General features: G+C 38.6%; 1 protein-coding gene across 1 annotated transcript in view; it reads left to right on the top strand.

Moving 5' to 3' along the window:
- The window catches only part of GPR158 (G protein-coupled receptor 158), a 195,026-nt gene that overhangs the window by 66,702 nt on the left and 109,321 nt on the right, over nt 1–19,003 (top strand). Inside the window, exon 3 of the mRNA XM_061997271.1 lies at nt 18,240–18,342. Coding sequence (XP_061853255.1) covers nt 18,240–18,342 — 103 coding nt within the window. The remainder of the gene's footprint in view (nt 1–18,239; nt 18,343–19,003) is intronic.

The following is a 19,003-nucleotide window of genomic DNA, read 5'->3' as shown; positions in this document are numbered from 1 at the left end:
AAAAACATAGAAAAGGAAAAGAGAGTAACACTACAGGAAAAAATGTGTTCAAAATCTTCCCTGTGACTCCTGATAAATGGCATGCTGATCCTAGATGTGACGTTCAAATCATGCTTGCAGCTCTCCATTTATCAATTTTAAAAGTGTGTAGCTAAATATCCAAGTATGCAGAATACAAAAATGCTTTAGTAAAAGAAGGGAGAATAATACTGATTTGTTTGCTTCTCTATTCTAGCAGCTTTTTAGATAACACAGACTGAATGTTTTTAATTGTCTCTCTAAGATACGGTTTAAAAATTCATCAAATCCATACCTATTATTCCAAGCTAGTTACTTAAAAAGATGTAAATCCTTTCAATTCTATGGAGATGAGCAATGACAAATAATTACAAGTGTAAACTAGGATCAAGTGTATCTGCAAATAAAAGCCTGTGCTCTCCCAGGGCGCCTGCAGCTCAAGAGTGCCTGAATCCAGGCTGCCCAGTGAGAGCTTCTTTGGCATTCGTCTCCTAGTAGGCTAATCCTACACTGGCAATTCTTAATAAAAAGAAATTCTTTTTCTTCATCCTCCCTCAGCATTCTGCATAATGTGTGTAATACAGAGGCAACAACTAAACCAAGGAAAGCACAAGCTCAGCTCGTGGTTACTCAAAAACCCAATGTAGAAGCTGGGGAAGTGGATCATATGGAGCAATTTCACATGTATTTAAGGCAGCTGCAGGCAATGGAATGAAAAAGCATTTTCAAATGCTGTCCCCAAGTGTAGTTTCATATTTCTGCAATTCCTGCTCTGTTCCTTATGGGCCCCAGGTGGGAGAAGCAGTTCCCACAGAGCCCTTGGGAGCTCTTAATGTCATGGTTCTCTACCAGGTTGCATGCCTCATTTCTAATCCACTCGGAGTTACCAGCTTTCCATTAGCAGCAACACTGAAGACACAAAAAGTACCGAAAATAGGGTCGTACAGTTCACTTGAGAAAAAGTGCCTTGGGAAGCTGCTACCGAAGGGGTATGGGGTTGTAGGGAGGATGGCCAACTTCTCCAGCCAACCTAAAAGTGCTTCTGAATTTGTATCCTTTTTTTGATTGCATAGGTTTCTCTGAGAAAGTGGCTAGCTTGCATAAACCTCTGCTTGATGACTTCTTGATTCCTGAGCATATCACATGTCCTGTGTTATGAGGAAGAGGATGATTTGGTTTGTCCTTGATTCATTAATCAAAGATGATAATAGGTTTGATTTTAGTCATATCAAACTGATCTAACAAAGGAATGAAAAAGGAGGGAAAAGCCAGAAGCAGAAAAAAAAAACCTCTGAAGGAAATTAAAAAAGGGGGAGGAAAGCAGATCTGCAGAACAATTTCTGCAACTCAGGGCTGTAAAAATGCTTCCTTTCAGGAGGCAGACAGGAGAGAACCCAGCACTAAATGGGAAAGCCCAGGAAGAGCATCTCACAGAGCTCAGAAATTGTGACACTCAGCCACTCCAGCCATCCTACTGCCTCACCCTTGCCTGCTTATCCGGGCTGTGAGTTCCTTGGGCAGGGATTATGTGTCTCTCCAGAACTCTCATGAGTGTTATAAAATATTTCAGTGCTCTAGTGAAACATGCAAAGACCTAGAGGATACCTTGAACAGGAGAGAAGTGTGTGGAAAAAAAATGTTAGGCAGTGTTTCGATGTGAGGAAATGGGAAGTAAATTTTGCACTTCAACTCTATCCCACTAGTGTCACTTGATCAATCAAAGTGCTGCCACGAGTCATGAGTGGATCAATAGCCTGGTAACTAAAGGGTGCATCTGAAAGGTGAGATGCTCTTTCTAAGGCGTGTTCAGAAACTTTAATTAAGATGCCCAGAGATCAGCATCTTGCTCTGTTCTGACAGAGTCGGAGAGAAAGTACTCCCAGAACAATTCTGAGTACTTGAGCAGTCTCTGGTGATGCAAGATGCAAGTTTGGGTCCTTCAATACAAGGGAACCACCTGGACCCATGATACAGTAGGTGTAGGTACTCCTGGCCCAGTGGGAGACTACCATTTCTGCAACCATTATTAAACCAATGTTTTAATTGTACAGAATTTAAGCTCTCCTCCTCACCAGTATTTTTCACTGGAGTGGATTCAGACATAATTTAAATATGGCCCAAGCAATTCCTGTTTTGCAAATAATAGAGTCCCCACCAAACACAGCTAGCAGCTGGGGCATGAGGACAAGCACCCAAAAGGTCCATCAGGCAGGAGGGGAGGGGGAGCACAGGGGAGGTCGGGAGAAGCTGCAACATTGGCTCCCTGCATAGAGGCTTGACTTCTTGCTTCTGTTCAAACAACTCATACCCATGTCTCCCAGGCATGCCTTTTAGCCAGAATTTTGCCTGCTTAAAAGTGGGGAGGACACTAGACCACAGTGTTTGCCACCGTGTGGGACGGATGACTACCTCCTTGTGATATCTCTTAAATAGGGCAGAAAGTAAGATTGTGCTGTGCTAGGTTTGGGGTTTTTGTTTGCAGAAAAAATGCAATTCAGTAATGGCCTTTCCTCAGTTAAATGCTGTACAACTACAGTCTTGTATTTAATATTTAATCAGACACTAATAGCGTTTTATGCAGAGCTGAGATGTGCCGGTGAGACCTTGCTGCATCTTGGAGCTTCAGGCTGTTGTGCTGCTTAGAGAACAGTTGTGTGTATATTTTAAAATGATACATCAGCAGAGAGCTCTGCTTACATCTCTACAGTCAATGTAGAGGAACTATATCATAATGTAGGTAAACATGACCACCAGCTGTTTCTATGAAATTTTACATCACTGGCAGCAAAATAAGACCTTTTGAGGCCACAGATCATTCAGAAGACTGGGCAGTACATTTATGAAACTATCCTGATTATTGGAGTGGAACTGGCACTTACTGTTTCTTTTAAAAACTTTACCTACAAGATTGTAGGTTCATAAAAATTACAGTAAGTTTTTGTCTTTCTTTTCTCTCCCCTCTGACCATCAGATCTCTTAACCATGCCATCAGTCAACTTGGCTTGATCTCTCATGTTCCTGAGAGTAATACTCAGACTGCACTGCTAAGTAGAAAACCTTAAAGCCCAGCCACGATTAAAATAGTGAAATTGAATCAAGAGCTACATGTGTAAATGAAGAATGATAATGGGAAAAAGCAATCTCCCTGGTGAAGTGAGCGTTAACATACTAGATATTGCTTTTGAGGTTTGAATGAAAATGCTCATAATGTTTTTCTTCAGTTGTCATTCAACCCAATGTTAATTACACTGTAGGGTTTCCCCAATGACATGTTTGTTGAGCTGTATGTAAGTGACAAGATGATTATGTCTAAATGATTGGTAAATGTGTTGGCTTTGAGGGCTTAAATATTTGTATAAAAGATTCTTCCAAAATCTGAGGAGCACTTGACATCTCCACAGATAACAGGATAACGCCTTTGTTACATACCTTATTTTAGAACTATATTTTGATTGTCTTGCTCATTTGGGTAGTTTTGTACTGCAGCAAAGCAACCATAAAAATCTAAAGGTCTGTTTCAGAGTAAGAAGCAAATCAGTATAAAGAAGATGACAGAATCTCTCATACCACAAAGGAATTGTTGTAGCTTTAAGACATACAAGTATCATGCCTACTTCTCTTGAGAGCAAATGAGAAGAAAATACATCTGAAGTTAATGTCTTCAAGCGAGAAGTGCCTCTTGCCTCTGTGAAAGAGGTAATTTGTTTAGACAATAAGTGTAATAGAATTCTGCAAAGTTATTTTAGCAGATGAAATTTCACAATAAACATCCTGATTGAAATCTGCATGATCTTAATAGGAATAATAATCTAAGGATTTTCATTTCCAAGGAGCTGCTGACACATTCACTTAAGGAGATCTGTGTAATGAATGTGAATGCTGGGATGATGACCTAAAAACATTTAACAGCTTTCCCTCAATTTGTCTATAAATTAAGAAGCGTGTCTCAGACCAGAAAGAAAAGTTGAATAAAGGAGTATTTGAAGCACAGCAAAGTGAGCTTTAACAGGCACCATTTCATGTTGCACAGGTAGAGAAACCTCCCAGGGAAGCAAACAGGGCTGCAGGCAGGAGAGGGGAAAGGGCAAACCCAACCTGTGTGCTGCAGCAGATGGCCTTTCCAATCAAGTGAGCAGTTTGCATGAAAGATAATTCAGGACATGAGATGTATGATGGGTTTACACGATAGGAGAGGATGTTGTCTGTAGAGAGATCTGGATGGTTATTGAAACAGTGAAATTCTGGTAGCTCAGCTATGAGTTACTGCTATGTAAAATTCAGCTAATTTACTGAGAATGAATAGGTGTCTCCAGGCTGTCAGAACTTCCACTAGTGGAACTGCATTTTTGAGACAGGGGCTTTTTTCAACCTAAAAGCTGTTTTGGTTGTCTAATAAAGATGTGAGTCAGGCAATGGAACAGCATTATGTTCTGAGCCAGCTTTTTCTATAATCTCTGGTGATGCTACAAATAGATGTTCCAGATCTTAGACTTTTTCCAGGAAAACCAATTTTTGTTAGTCCTACCAATGAAATTCAGATCATGTCCAGAATCTCTCTGGAATTGTTATGGTGAATAGGGTGTTTAAGGCATTCAGCAAAAATAATTAAGTCCTGATAACAGTCACATAATTCTATAACTCTCTTCCTCTCTCAAAGATCTCATAGTCCACTTCACTGACTTCAGCAATAGCTCAGGGGTTTTTTCCTACCTGCTAACACTGAAACCCAGCTGTTTCAGTCTCAAATAGGTTGGCATCTCAAAGCAAGTTCACTCTACACTTTAGAGCAAGGAAAAGGACTTGCTGAAACTGTGGATTGAAAAACAGGATTTGAGAATTAAACAGGTTTAGGAAAGTATTCACTGATAAAGCTGGAATTTGATGAGGACCTGGGAAATCACGTGGCTTAATGAGTGTTATTTGCTAGCTGGCAATAGCAGCAAGGCTGCTTTATGTTCTGGTCCTTTTGCAATCTGCTGGAAGCTGGTGTCAGGGGTAGCACTTGAGACCCTGGTGGTCTTGTTCTTGAGGTTTTGTAACTTTTTATCAGTCTCAACAAATGAATTTATATTAAAGAAATTGAGTATAAACTGAAGTATAAAAACAGAATGAAGCAAACCAGATTTGATTCCGGCATCATTAGGCAGTAATTTCAGTGCAGTGACTGGAAGCATTGGAGTTATTGGAATTTTGTTTTATTTAAAATATAGGCAAATGAGAACAGAATTGAGTCCTTCTCATTTTGTCTTTCAAGTGTCTGTTACAATAAAGTTCATGTGACAGAGTCTGTATACGTCTTTTGTTCTGTGCAGCACTGAGCACGTTATTTTGATTCTGAAAATAACCACTAACCATTTCCTGAAGAATTGTCCTTTACAATGAACCACTGTGTGTTTTCAGCTGCTTTCGTCATTGTGACACTAAAAGCTGGTATGCCTTTCAAATATGTTTCCTCAGCTGTAGTCTGAGGTTCAGCAACACAATTACCTGCAAGGATAAATGACTTTGTCTGGAAGATTTAGAGATTGCAAGGTTGGGGAAGGAGTTTGAGGGAGGAAGATACTGAATGGGGTTCTTGGGATAATAAGAGATAGTAAATTTCCCCCCTTCCTCTATGAGATGTGAGAGAAACTCAAATAAGAGCAGCTTAGCTACAGATGTCTGATGGAAAGGCATTTTCATAAAAATGCCAGTCCAACTGATGTGATTTTTTGAGGGTGCATATTAGCTCCATTCAACTTGATACAGCAAGGCCAGGAGACCACCATGAAATCTGTCTAGGTGCTAGCCCCAGTTTACTCCAGCAGCCTTCCTTCTGGCTACAGGCTTGTTCCTGTCTTCTCCTCCTCAGATTACATGTTTGTGTTAGATTGTAGCTACATTTTGCCAGAAATTTGCTTGATGTCATTCTATATTACTCTCTTACAGTAAGAAATTCCTCACCAAATCATTCTGACTTGAGTATAAGAAGTAATCCATGAAAGTGCTGACTAAGTCAGCAGTTAGCAGTTAGAAGAACTAATTTGATATTTGGCGATTTGTAACCTAAATGAAAAATACAGAGACTATGTGCATTAAGGTGGGATTCAGTGAAAACATATGTTGCAAAGTGACTGCTGTAGTACATGGCACTATGGAGTTGTTACTAAAATGAAGATTTAGTTCTGTTAAAAATGTGGTAGTTACTGTTAATGTTGTTAAAAGAACTGATAACTTCTAGTGGAAAGTATTTGAAATTCCCTTTACTTCAAACAGATCGTTGTTGCTTTAGCTACAGCTAACTGATGGTGACCTTAAATATCCATTCTAGTTGTTATTTCTGTAATTTTCAGTGTGGGTTTACATGCAGACATGTTTCTTTGGTGACTAAGTGTGAGTTTTGTATGCTTTTTTGTATTTATATGGTTGGTATTTATGCACATTTACATAATTCATATTTATTACTTTAAATTAATAGTAGTATTTACTTTTATTACAAAGAGATTAGTGCAAGATGAGATGTCTCCTTCATTCCACTCTATTTATTTCAGATTCTTGTAATAAGAGTTTGTTCTGAGATGTGACTGTGGAGCCTGTAATGTGCCTCTAGGGAGGGAGACAGTTTTGAGGATACTAATAGTTTCTAAGAATCCCTGGGTAGGATTTTGTAAGGTGCTACAGATTGCTGTTGAAAGGAGTGTTTCTGTGTTAAATCATCTGTCTTGAGGCTGTGGAGACGGTGAGAAAAGGCATGGTGGGTGCAGTATATGAATGCCCATCCTTCCCCTCTCTCACAAGCTGGAGGCGGATGAAAGGACACTGGCTGCTGCTGGAAGTGCGTGTTTTGTAGGTGGAGGTAGTTTATTGCCCACTCACTTCCTGACATTTGGTCCTTACCCAGGGAATGTTTCCTTCACAAAACTGCTGACTCAATCCTCTAAAAGTTCATTGGGGAAATTGTGCGTTTACAGTAGATTGGAATTTGAAAAGTAGCCAAATGCTGAGTGCTTCCCAATACGTTTCCCAGATCCACTTTAGTTTGAAGATAATTAACTCCAGTTTCTATGACTTGCTCTGCCAGTACCAGCATCACTGCCAATATTAACAGGGTTTTTTTATAGGTCAGGGTCAGGGTAATTATAAGCAGCATACCAATCTCCAATGAGCTAATCATAGAATTGTAGAATGGTAGGGGTTGGAAAGGATCTATAAAGTTCATCTAGTCCAAACCCTGCTAAAGCAGGTTCACTTTGTTCAGGTGGCACAGGAACACATCCAGAGGAGACTCCACACCCTCCCTGGGCAGCCTGTGCCTGGGCTACCTCACCTGAACAGTAAAATAGTTTTTCCTGAAGTTTAAGTGGAACTTTTTGTGTTCCAGCTTTTGTTCATTACCCCTTATCCTGTCACTGGACACTACATAAAAAAGTGTTGCCCCATCCTCTTGATAAAAACCTTTTAAATACTTGTAAGTATTAATGAGATACCCCCCTCTGTCTTCTTCAGGCTGAACAACCCCAGATGGCAAAGAGATATCACAAAATCCAAGTACAATTTAGCTTGTTGGGTAACCTTCTCTATTCCACAGGAATACTTTAATAATATTTACATTATAGTGAGCAAGCTAATACTTTTTAACACAACGATCCTTCCTTTTGTTCTTTTTCTTTTCCCTCTGTATTTCCTTATGGGTACAATTTGTACTAATACACCAAGACACTTCTCATGGTACAGAGCTGTATGAAATGCCTAAAACAAAGTCCCCTGCCCCTGAGAAGTCTGTAGATAGGAAAAAATGTATCATTAACGAGACAAGGAGAAAAAAAAAGCCTGTAGATAAGCAAAGGAAACATTTGCCTAGTGAGAGATTTTTCCTGGTAAGGATTTTTAGTAGGTAAGTCACATTGACAGTCTGCTGAAGTATTTGTCCTGGAGTGACTATGCAGACACCAGTGAACTTCTGAGCGTTTTGAACCTTATCAAGAACCTCCAGACTTGACTCAGAGGCATGCAGGCTTTGCAGGTCAGCTCTCTCATGCTCCTAATAGACAGTGCTTTGCTTTTTTCACCTGATGCTTCTGACTTTTTTGAGCTTTCAAAATGTTGCTTCTGGGTTTTAGAGTTTTCATTACATTTTATGCAGATAACTCTCTGGAAGATTGATGTGAGAGTAGGATTCCACCATGACCTTCAGCAGCTTTATAGTTCTGTAATATAGTGAATACAATCCTATAACATGATAACTAAGTTTTTAACTTTTGGATTTAGTTATCATGTTATAGGATTGAATTCACTGTATTATAGATTATTACTTTTGTACATAGAATCCAGAAACTTCCTGGAATCTGTGGAGCAATGACAGTTCCTGGTAGAGTTTTAGGCTCAATAGAGTCTCTTGTCTTTAGAATTGGCTGGTTTAGAATTTACTTATTATTTCCTTATTATGATTACTTATTGTTATATTATTATAAGTTATTATATAATACTATGTCTAATAATACATGTATAATATATATTATTCTACATTATTATGTGGAATATAATATATAATATAATATAAATTATTGTATTCTTTACTTATTATTTAGAATTTAATACAATTTACCTTCAGCAGAGTTTTTTGTGTTTTAATTAAGTCAATGGTCAAGAAGTCTCAGAGTAGAAATTTGGAAGACTTGATCTGTGTCCCATTTGTTCTGTTAGAAGATTTGGAAAAGTACAGGTCAATCTATTTGAAGTGCTCTTCAGACTACTGAATAGGCTGGTGTCTGGATTTGCCTCTTGCTTCATAAGCATTGGGAATGAGAGTCTGTTGGAGTGAAGTGAATGGAGAGTCTGTGTCATTCCTGAGGGTCAGGAGTGGGAGACTTTTCTGGGGAGATGGGTCGCAAGTCTCACATCCTTGGTGACATGTTGTGTCTTGCATCAGAATAAGAATAGGAGGGACAGAGGGGAGAACACAAAAACATACCAATAGTAACATACCAGTTAATAACACAGTAATACCAATAGTATCATACCAGTTAGTAACACAAAACATACCAATAAGTTAATTCTAATAGCCTGTGTGCTATAATGCTGTCATTCTTGTGGAATTGTTTACCTAGGAAGACAGGTGAACATTATTTATTTATAAATATGAAAGAAAATCTGATGCCATTAACTGCAGGTGAATGAAGTTTTTAACCAATCATTTTATTTCTTAACCTGAACGTTGTTTCCTTTTCCATTGTCATCTTTATAATATCTACATGTTACCAACTAATATCTATGTGTGACAGAACCTGCCTTATTTGTACTGGCTTTAGTTTCACTGATGTCAGGGATTTTGCCACTTAATAGAAGTGATAACTGTGTTGCAGCCTCTTCAAGTGATTTTAAAGCAAGAGTAAAAAGTGAGATGATATAGAGCAAGAATGGGCTTTTGTATGTGCATACATGTGTCACATTATAAGGCTGGCAGGTCTTTGGTGTGGCTTCTGTAGTGGCTTCCAAAAAAATGCGTTGACTGTCAGATGGAAAGTAAACTTGACATTTTGTTGAGTCTGAGGCAAATTATTCTAAGCTTCTTATTGTCTGCTGAGGTTTATAGCTCTACAATATGCTGCTACCAGATGCTGTTTCACCATTTCTGAGAGCTCTGAGAATAAGAGGTACATTTCTATAATTAATAATAGAAAACAATTTCCTTTCTACTTTTAACAGTGTCAGAAAAGATCCATTCCATCATGCTTTGTGAACCAGCTCCTGACAGCTGTTGAATAATAGAGGGAAAATTCCAGCTTGCTTTCTCTCCAGTGGATGTACCATATTGTTATCATTATTCCCTGTCATTGTTATTATCATTAGTCCCAGTTTTCATGCAAGTTCATTAAATAGAATTGGTGGGTAATAGACACCTTACTGCCTGAAAGCCACTTTGATTTCCGTGTTTTAGTGTTACTCTTCTGTCACTGCAAGTACTTGAGGAAGAAGTAACTACATTGCAGATGAACTTGCTAATTTTTCTGACATTCATAATGATCTTTAGGAAACTGGCTTCCAAATTTGCAGTCTCATGCTTTTCAAATAGTCTTATCAGTAGTTAGTCTGTCAGGAGCAGGACTACAAAATTCCAGAGTTTCTGGTTCCAGAGATTGTTTGATGCTTTCCTTTGGCTTCCTGCTGCAAGCTGGAACAGTGTTGTATTTCAAGTATCTCCATGGTTTTGCCATCTGCCATTGGGGTTAGCAAGGAGCTTTTTTTAGAACTGGTTAAGCTCTCTACCAGTTTGAGACCTTGGCTCAATAATAGTATGTTGCTGAACTGAAGGAAAGCAATGTACTGAGCAAATTGAAGCTAAAAGTGAATTTTATCCTTCCAGCTTAGATTTGAACATAACCTTCTTTTTGATGTGTATTTTATTATAGAACTTAATTAAATGTGTCTATATTTCTGTAGTAAATATTAGTCATACTTCAGATTTATACAAGAAGAAAGCTGTACTGCACTACCTGGAACCAGCCAGTAAGGTCAAGGAAGTTTACTGTGGGTTGGGAAAACAGACACAAACTCTTACACACCTTTTCCAGTGTGATGACATATGTCTAGCTAGTGTGTGAGATCAGCTTATAAATAATGTCAAGAAGTAATTACTTTAATAGTTGCTGGAAAATGCAATCAAAGTGACAGATGTGGACACTGGCTAGAGAATGTTGGTTTAGCAATATTGTCCATCTTAACATATTAAAATATTGTGCACTGTTTCCCACCATTTTATTCCCCTCTTTGAATTATGCATCTAAATTAACCAGCCATTGTATCAGCTAATTGTTAAGTTTTGGAAACAGGCTATCCATGCTGGAGATAGTTTTAATAGTCAGGTTCTTTCTACAGTTCATTGTACAAGATGTTTGGCCATGGCCTTCTGTTAGATGGGCTGTGCAATTCCCATGTATACTTTATTAGTCTTTCTAGTTCTGATTAGTCTTTCTAGTTCTGAGTTTTCTTTGCTTAATACTCCACAATTCTCTTGATAAGTTACTGACTTGGACTGGCTATTCCAGTGTTTCCTATTGACCTTTAGAAGAAAATGTAGATGGATGGTCTTAGTATAAAGTCTATATATGTGCAAAACGGATTTCAGAATCAAAGTAATTTATATTGTCACAGTGTGTATAATCACATTTATTGACAGAGGTAGGCCAAGTGAAAACTTGTTTAAAAAAAATCAGTAAGTAATTCAAAACTGAGGTTTTAGATATTTTTAAAAACATTTCCAAATTCTGCTATTTTGTTAACAATTCAGGGAAACAGGAATAGTTGAGAGGAGTGCTCCACTACCGAGAACTCTGTCCTTTATGGGGATCAGGAATAGATCTAGCTTTTCTTCCCACTAAATGTTTTCAGAAGTGCTTCACATTCTTGTAGTTTTTGTCAAGGTTTCTTAATCCTGTCTTATTATGTGGCACATCTTCCAGGCAAACTTCTGCAATACTTGCTGCCAAGTCACAGGTGAATGCAGAAGTAGTTGGCAGAATCAGATGTCTGGTATTAAAGGACTTCTGTATTTTGTCATATTCCTTGACAGCTTCTGGAAGGTCTTCTGCAGATGTTTGTTATTTCTTATGTTTAAAGCACAACATTTTCAAAGCTATGGGAAAAAAGGAGTAGAGATTCAGTGTGAAAAGAATCCTCTCTAATGTAGGTAAGACACTAAGGAAATGAATTAGACTTTACTCTAAATGCAGTTTAACGTGTGCTAATAGTGAAAGATGTCTTAATTTATTCTCAAAGTCAAGGAATTCTGGCCCTGTGAGTGTGCCTTCAAATTAATCACACTGCATTATTTAATGACTATACAATTACCAATCTCTTTGGTGTCTGGTAACAGGTTCTTCTGTAATTACTGCATGGCTTTCTAGGAGAGGAGAAAGTGTAATGTTGTTATTTAGCATGTTAACCAGAAGTGAAATTTGATGTGTTCTAAAATGATATTCAGATTACCAATAACAAGTCCAATCTGTCATATAAAGAGATTAGGGGTTTTGGTTGGTTGGTTTTGTGATTTTGGAGTTTTTTTAAGTAGCCTAGTTACACAGGTATTTTCAGCAGTAATGAAAAATCTGTCTTAAACATTGTCATTATTGAGAAACTTTGAGTGTCCAACCTACCAGTCCTCTGAAAATTCCTCCAGTGTTGAGCTTTCATCCTTCTGTGAAGGATCTTGAGCACAGGAAGCACAATTTGTAAGCAGACTTTGGATTCTCCGTATGCACGACTTCAGCTGATGTCGAGTTTGCTGCTTATCCCCCCTCCAAGTAACCTGCTTTCAAACACTGATAAATTAACCATTTTCCACCTTCACAGCCTTCCAGGCAAGCACCATGATTTGGATCTATTTCTGATCTCCTGCCATCCATTTCTTTGCAAAATGATCCATCTCCACTTTTCTTTGTTCAAAATAGCCCTTGAATTTTTGTCACATTCGTCTAGTAATGAGCTGACAATGTTGGCATCTCAGGAGTGATGGAGAATCAGAAGTGAATCCTTTAGTTTTCCTCAGACATACAACTGGGTGACTGAACTGTTTCATATTGTAAATGGGGTTCTTAAAGACCCTGCAAGTCTCTTACAACTAGTGAATGCTCCTGCTTGAACTGCTTTGACATTACCTTTTTTGTTTGCAGTTCATCAGTAGTAACAGAAGTATCCGAACATAAACCCAGAACTTGAATAACTTGTTTCATTTTCTGAGTGTTTTGACTGAGATAATAAAAAGATAAATAAGAAATCAGATACTTTAACAGTCACATCTAATCTTTAATTCTCTGTGTGAATGAGCTGAGACTCCTTCCCCTGATCCCATGGCTTAACAAGACCAGAATAATGGAAAATCACATTAAAAAGCAATGGGGAGTTTTTAGCAAAGCTTCAAACTATTGGCCCAGTGGTCTCTTCTTTTATTCAAATAAAGTTTACAGGACTCCTCTGATTTTTCACAACACTGTTGAGACAAATGTTGTCCTGATGGCTGTCTTTGGTCTAAGCTGAATCAGATCAAATCTCTGTGCTCTGTCTGACTCAGAATTTAAACTATTTGCTCTTATTTTAAGTACATTGGTGTTGTAAACCACATTTTAAAAGTTGAATTTAAAAAAGAATTCACTCCATAGATGTATTCAGAAGTTAAAAAGAAGGGGACCTACCAAGTAACCCATGTAGTGTAAATTCTGGAGTAACCAGCTCTGTCCTGTTCTTTTGAAACAAAATGCTGTATTTGAAGAGAAAAAACTTGAGTGGCATTGTTGTCAGTCTGCCTGCCTGTCAAGCTGTTGGGGAGTGGGGCAAGCAGGGAGCTCTGGGGCGATGCACTAGGCCCTTGGATATATCAATATGCTCACTGTTCCCTTCTGAGTGGGCTGCTAACACTCTTCAACACAAAATTCTGCTGTTGAAGGATAAATTCAGTGAGAAAATACAGTAGCTAAAGCCTTTTCAGTGACAGAGATGTCATTGACTTTGGCAGGAAGGATTTTACTCTGACCATTATCATGATTTTTATGAGAGAGCATGCTTGACAATATGATAAATGGGGTCAGAAAGGAGCTCGCTGGGTCTCACAGGACACCATCCAGCTCCAGCTGCCAACATGTGCCAGGCACAAAATGACTTTCCATTTATGTCATTTTCTAGAAGTTCCCTACATGCTGCCCCTTGCAAAGAAATGTGGATTTATTTGTATGGTTTCTGTCAAGCTTTTTCTGTCATGCCTGTGCTCTTATTCTTTCCTTTGAAAGGGGAGTTGTTATTAGAAACAAAGGACCCCCTCATTGCTGTATGCATGTGAAACACAGATTTAGAAAGCTACTCCTTAAGGAACTTAAAATACCCAAGTCAAGGCTGGCTGCATTTTTGTTATGGGGCTTTTTCTTTTCACTCTAAAATTACTGTTTTAACTCCTCTGCTCCAGAATGCCACAGGAAAGATTTATTTGATGGTTTTTCAAAGTTTCTGAATTACATGTAGGACATGATATCACATGCTTTCTCTTAAACTACTAGTTTCTTTTTGCCCTGCTCTCCCCTTCTATTTTCTGATGTGACTTTTAACACCCACTTTGTGTATCTACTGAATACTTTGTCACTTAGTTTCTGGCTAATCAGATCTGATGAAGGGCTTTTTTGGCTCAGACTTCAAAAGCAATTACAGAGGTTATTCAGAGGATTTATTTTCTTTCCAACAGATATATTCTTTATTGCATTACATTTTTCCAGCATTGTACTTCACAGCAAGCAGCATAAAAATAAACCAATACCACATTTTTTTTGTAAATGGTTTACATGTCATGTTATTTATTTCTAAGTACTTTCAAGATAAATATTAACTGTATGTCTTTTATGTGTGTGTACACTGTATAATTTAAAGCATACTATGTTAAACCTGGGAGTTGTTATATTATGCAAGTATTGTAAAGCCTAAAATATAATCTTGCAAACCAGGGAACAGACAGCAGGAATAAATGTGCTGTGTGAATTGTGCAGATGCTTATTTTTCTCCTTTTAGCAAATATTATCATAAAGCTGATCTGAACTGTAACCAAGCCATCTACAAGAACTAAGGGCTGGAAGTTAAAGCAATGCAAATTCCATTTAGAACTGAAGGGCATGTCAGAGGAAGCCTCACTCCATAGCCACCCTGCATCTTTTACCATTTGCCTTGACACTTGCCACTTAAGAGATATGATAGAAGCTTAAATGGAACTTCTGGTCTAACCTAAGGTAGCTGCTCTTAAGAATTAAATAAAGCATGATGTTTAAAAAGGTGATGACCACTAATGAAGAGAAAAAAACTAATGATCAGGAGTACGGTGGGTTTATTGCCACAGCGTTGCTTTGGCATGTAGAATGAAATCTGAAACCAAAGCAGTTTTATGCTTCCTTTTTTTGCTTATGTGGAGGCGAACATTTTTCACACATCTGCTTTTTTCAGTGCTAAATTCCATATGGATCAGATCTTAAGCAACTTAACAGCACATTAATATTTTACTGGCTGTGTCTGCAGAGTCTGTTGTGGGTTGCTCAGTCTCTGTGCTCTGGGCATTCTGAAGCTCACGGCTGATATTGTGAGCTGCTGTGGCTGAGCTCATATAGCTCTGCATGCCTTGGGCTCTGGGTCACTGGAACCAGGGTGCTACTTGCCAAGTTTCGTGTATGTGCATGCTGTGTATTGTGTGGATTCACCTACAGACAGCCAGGAAAAGCCTCTGTATGTGACAAAAGAACCCTATTTAAAAGAATTTGGACTTTGCTAAACTTCCTATACCAGCAAACTGTTGCTCAGTTTATTTATTACCTTTTTCACCATGATATTTACCACCATTGGCCAATACAATATTAACTGTTAAATTGTTTGTAAAAAGAGGGGAATTTTTTCTTCCCAGGGTATTTTTACCATTTGTGTCCCCATGATATTTAGTATTCTTCCCTACCTAGCTGTTGCAATTTCTCTAAAAAAGTCAGGCTGTAAGTACTTCTGTTTCCATGCAAGTGTCAAGCACATTGGAATTTCAGAGTTTGAAATTGCATCTAGAGGGATTGAGGCTCTTTTCTCTCCTTGTCCCCATCGCTCCTTTCAACAGATTGATGTTCTGATATTAAACTTTTGCACTGGATTATGTAGACTGCAAGAAACAGAATTTGACTGATGGTTTTTAGGTTGTGCATTCTGTCTAAGGTTAGAAACAAGGATAATACCCTAGACCAAGGAAAGATAACAGCATTTAAAATATTTTCTTCATTTTTGAGTTGTGGACTGGTCAGCAACAATGAAGACTTTATTTTTGATTTGAACTGTGGGTATATGTGAAAGACTTGTCAGTAAAGCAATTATTTTAATGCAGAACAGATCCATGAGCCCATGATAGAGTTTATATGAAGAATTTGCTCAGTGGGAATAGGTGATAGGCATGGGATATTGGAGTGTTCACTGATACAATAGAAGCTATTCCTTTTCTTCTTTGCCTTCAAAAAGAAAATGTGATCTCTGCAGTGGCATCTACCTCCCCATTAAAAAGCAACAAACCAGAAAGGCAGAACAGAATTTTCCCCTGAAAAAATATCTTTATTACTCTGCCTTTTGTGCTTGGTTAAAGGAGTTTTGCTGTCATTGGACTTGTACACATACTCATGCCATTTCAAGTTGTCCCATCCTCCACTCTGTGAACAATCACATTTCTGTACAGTGAAGTGTGAAGAAAAATGATCTGTGCCTTCAATTTCCATTTCTTTTTCCCTTACTTTCATGTTTATACAAAGGCTGAATGAATTTCAGTGTTCTTGCATGCCAGTTTCCTGCTTATTAGTTGTTTTCCAATAACATCTGCACACCCACACTGTGTGCATGGACATCAGACTGGCAAAGGGTGCGAGAAAAGATGATGCCATCTGGGGAGCTGAGGCAAAGAAAAGCAAAGTAGCTTTCCCAACATCAGACTGAGTTATGTGACAAACCTGAAATCTGAGATAAAAACAATTGATTTTCTTCTTGAGCATCAGTGCAGACTATCCTCTCTTGGTGTGCAGTTGATTTTTGAAGCTAAGGTCTTTTTTACTAAACCTTGTCCTCTGCATCTTCCTCCCAGTTGCAGGCAAATAGAAGTTGAAGCACATTCTAAAATCGTAGACAGTCACAAACAAGTGAAGTTTAAGGAAAGTGAGACAACAGGCAGTGTTTAGTTAAATCATTCAATTGCTCACTGAAGAACTACAAGTGTCTAATTCTTCCTTATGAAGTCATATTGCTATAGGTACATTTATACTGTAGGTGTACTGATGGGAAAGGCATCCAGTACAGTCGCCTCCTTTCATCTCATGAAGTGAAATAAGCTAAACTAGGGGGAAGTAATTTACCAGTCTTTCTACCTTTATGTTGCTGAACTGTTTCTTCCCTCTATACTAGGCAGTCTATTTGTTGTAGAGAAATGGTCTGACAGTAGATGTTCTGCCACAGCAATAAATTTACTATGTTTGGCCTTGTATGGAAAATCTCATGACCAGAGGTCAGTGTTCACAAAAGAGACGGAGGAGACCTGTAAAAGTTAACTTTGTTAAAGGAGTCGTCCACTGGGGCATTGCCCTATGGGGTCTCAACTTGCTGGAGGGCACAGCCTCCTTTTAACCCAACTTCCCAACCCCTTGTGACCCTCTTCCTTTCCCCACTGGCTGAGCTACTCAGAGGGTACAGACTTCCTAATCCATCTACTACATGTTCACTCTAATATGTACACCTCCCTCACATCATACACTGTATGTCTCGTTAACTCCAGCTTTGTGCTGCCCAGAGCAGAGAAGTTAAAATCTGTGAACCTGTTAAGCATGTGGACTCAATTCAAGAACAAGCAAAGGTCAAAAGAATCTGCATTGTTTCTTAACTTTTACAGTTTCAGGGAGCTCTTGTTGGTACTTGGAAGTTCTAATTGGGCCTTCAAACTGCTTTGCTGTAGTATAGTTTTGCTAGACTCTGACTGGTCCTATTAAGCCACTTTGCTACACCTTTATTTGTAAGGACACTCCTGTCTATTTTCCTATTATCCTGTTGTCAAAATTAAGCAAAAGTGAAGCTGAGTTAAATGAAAAACAGTTTCATGTATTAGTTCCTTGAAAAGGGATGAGAGCTTAGGAGTTGCAGCTCCTGTTGGAGTAGGTTTGCTATCTTTCACCTAGATTTAAGTCTATAGCCATTTTCTCTAAGCAGTTGTTGGCTTTGTTTTGACTGTTTTGACTTTGTCAGCCTCCCCTCTGGTATAGTTGCCATTGTGGTAGGGGCACTAGCACGTGCTGCCTGCAGAAGATTGGTGGCTTGTCTGCTGGTATCCACATTGTTCTTCAGGTACGGTGAGCTCCAGCTCATCTGAAACCTACCTCCTGTGCTGGGGAAAAGTGATGAAAACCCTCCAGGAAAAGCCATCTGATAACCCACCTAGAACTGAAATATAAGAGTTTGGTTGATTTATCAGTGGGACAGGCTTGGTTACAGCTGTCTTTGCTGCTTGTTGGTGATGAACAACCAGGAAGAACCCCTAGATTCTTCCCATGTGACTATGGGAAAAATTGCTGAGAAAATACTGTCAGATTGGAAGGAGTGCCTGTTTATTCTTAGAAGTCTGCTCATGGTATCTTGTAATGTTCTTATGCTTGAATGTACATCAGAATACACAGTTGTATGATCACCTGCATGACTTTTCTTTTTTTCCTTTTTCACAGTGCATGCCAATTAAAGGCCTTGGATTTGTCCTCGGAGCCTACAAATGTATTTGCAAGGCTGGATTCTATCACCCCAGCGTCTTCTCAGTGAACAGCTTTCAGAGTAAGTGCCTTTGCTTGAGTTTAAAAAAAAAAAAGAAAGAAAAAAAACCCAGAGACAGCATTAATAATGCAGGGCTCCTTTTTATCCTCGTCAGGGTTATACAGTAAAATCCCAGTGGTTTGCAACTCTCAGATTATATAATCACTCAAGGAGTTCTATCCCTTTGGTTTGTCATTCACAATACTCTTGAGGATCCTGTAAAACATACCCACTTGAAGAATATTTGATTTGTAAATAAACTTAAAAACATGAAAAGAAGCCTTGCTATGGGGAAATAGAGATTTCTGGCATCTATGCTCAAGCGCAAGTATTGAGGAAATTAGTAATTTTCTCTTTAGTCGGGGCATACTAGAATGCTCTGGTCTCTGACTTGGTGTGAGCTTTAATTGTTTTCATCTTACTTCGTTTGCAAAGAGGCATCCAAACTCTAATACTTGCTGATGAGGAATTAGAGATGGGTCAGGCCTGAGATTCTGGTCGGCTGTATGATAATGGAAGACACACAAAGCCTACCCTTGCCCATGGCACGTGTGGTATGACACTTAGACTGAGTTACCCATAGTAAGAGACACAGAACTTGGTTTATACTCAGCAGGGAAATACAAAAGCTGCAGGCTCAATGCTGATGTCTGCTTCTTTCATCATATGACCAAAGGAGAAT

Source organism: Colius striatus, chromosome 5 (assembly GCF_028858725.1).
Source record: "Colius striatus isolate bColStr4 chromosome 5, bColStr4.1.hap1, whole genome shotgun sequence".
Lineage (NCBI taxonomy): Eukaryota > Metazoa > Chordata > Aves > Coliiformes > Coliidae > Colius > Colius striatus.
The sequence above is the reverse complement of the archived record's forward strand: the minus strand, read 5'-3'. Positions and strand labels throughout refer to the sequence as shown.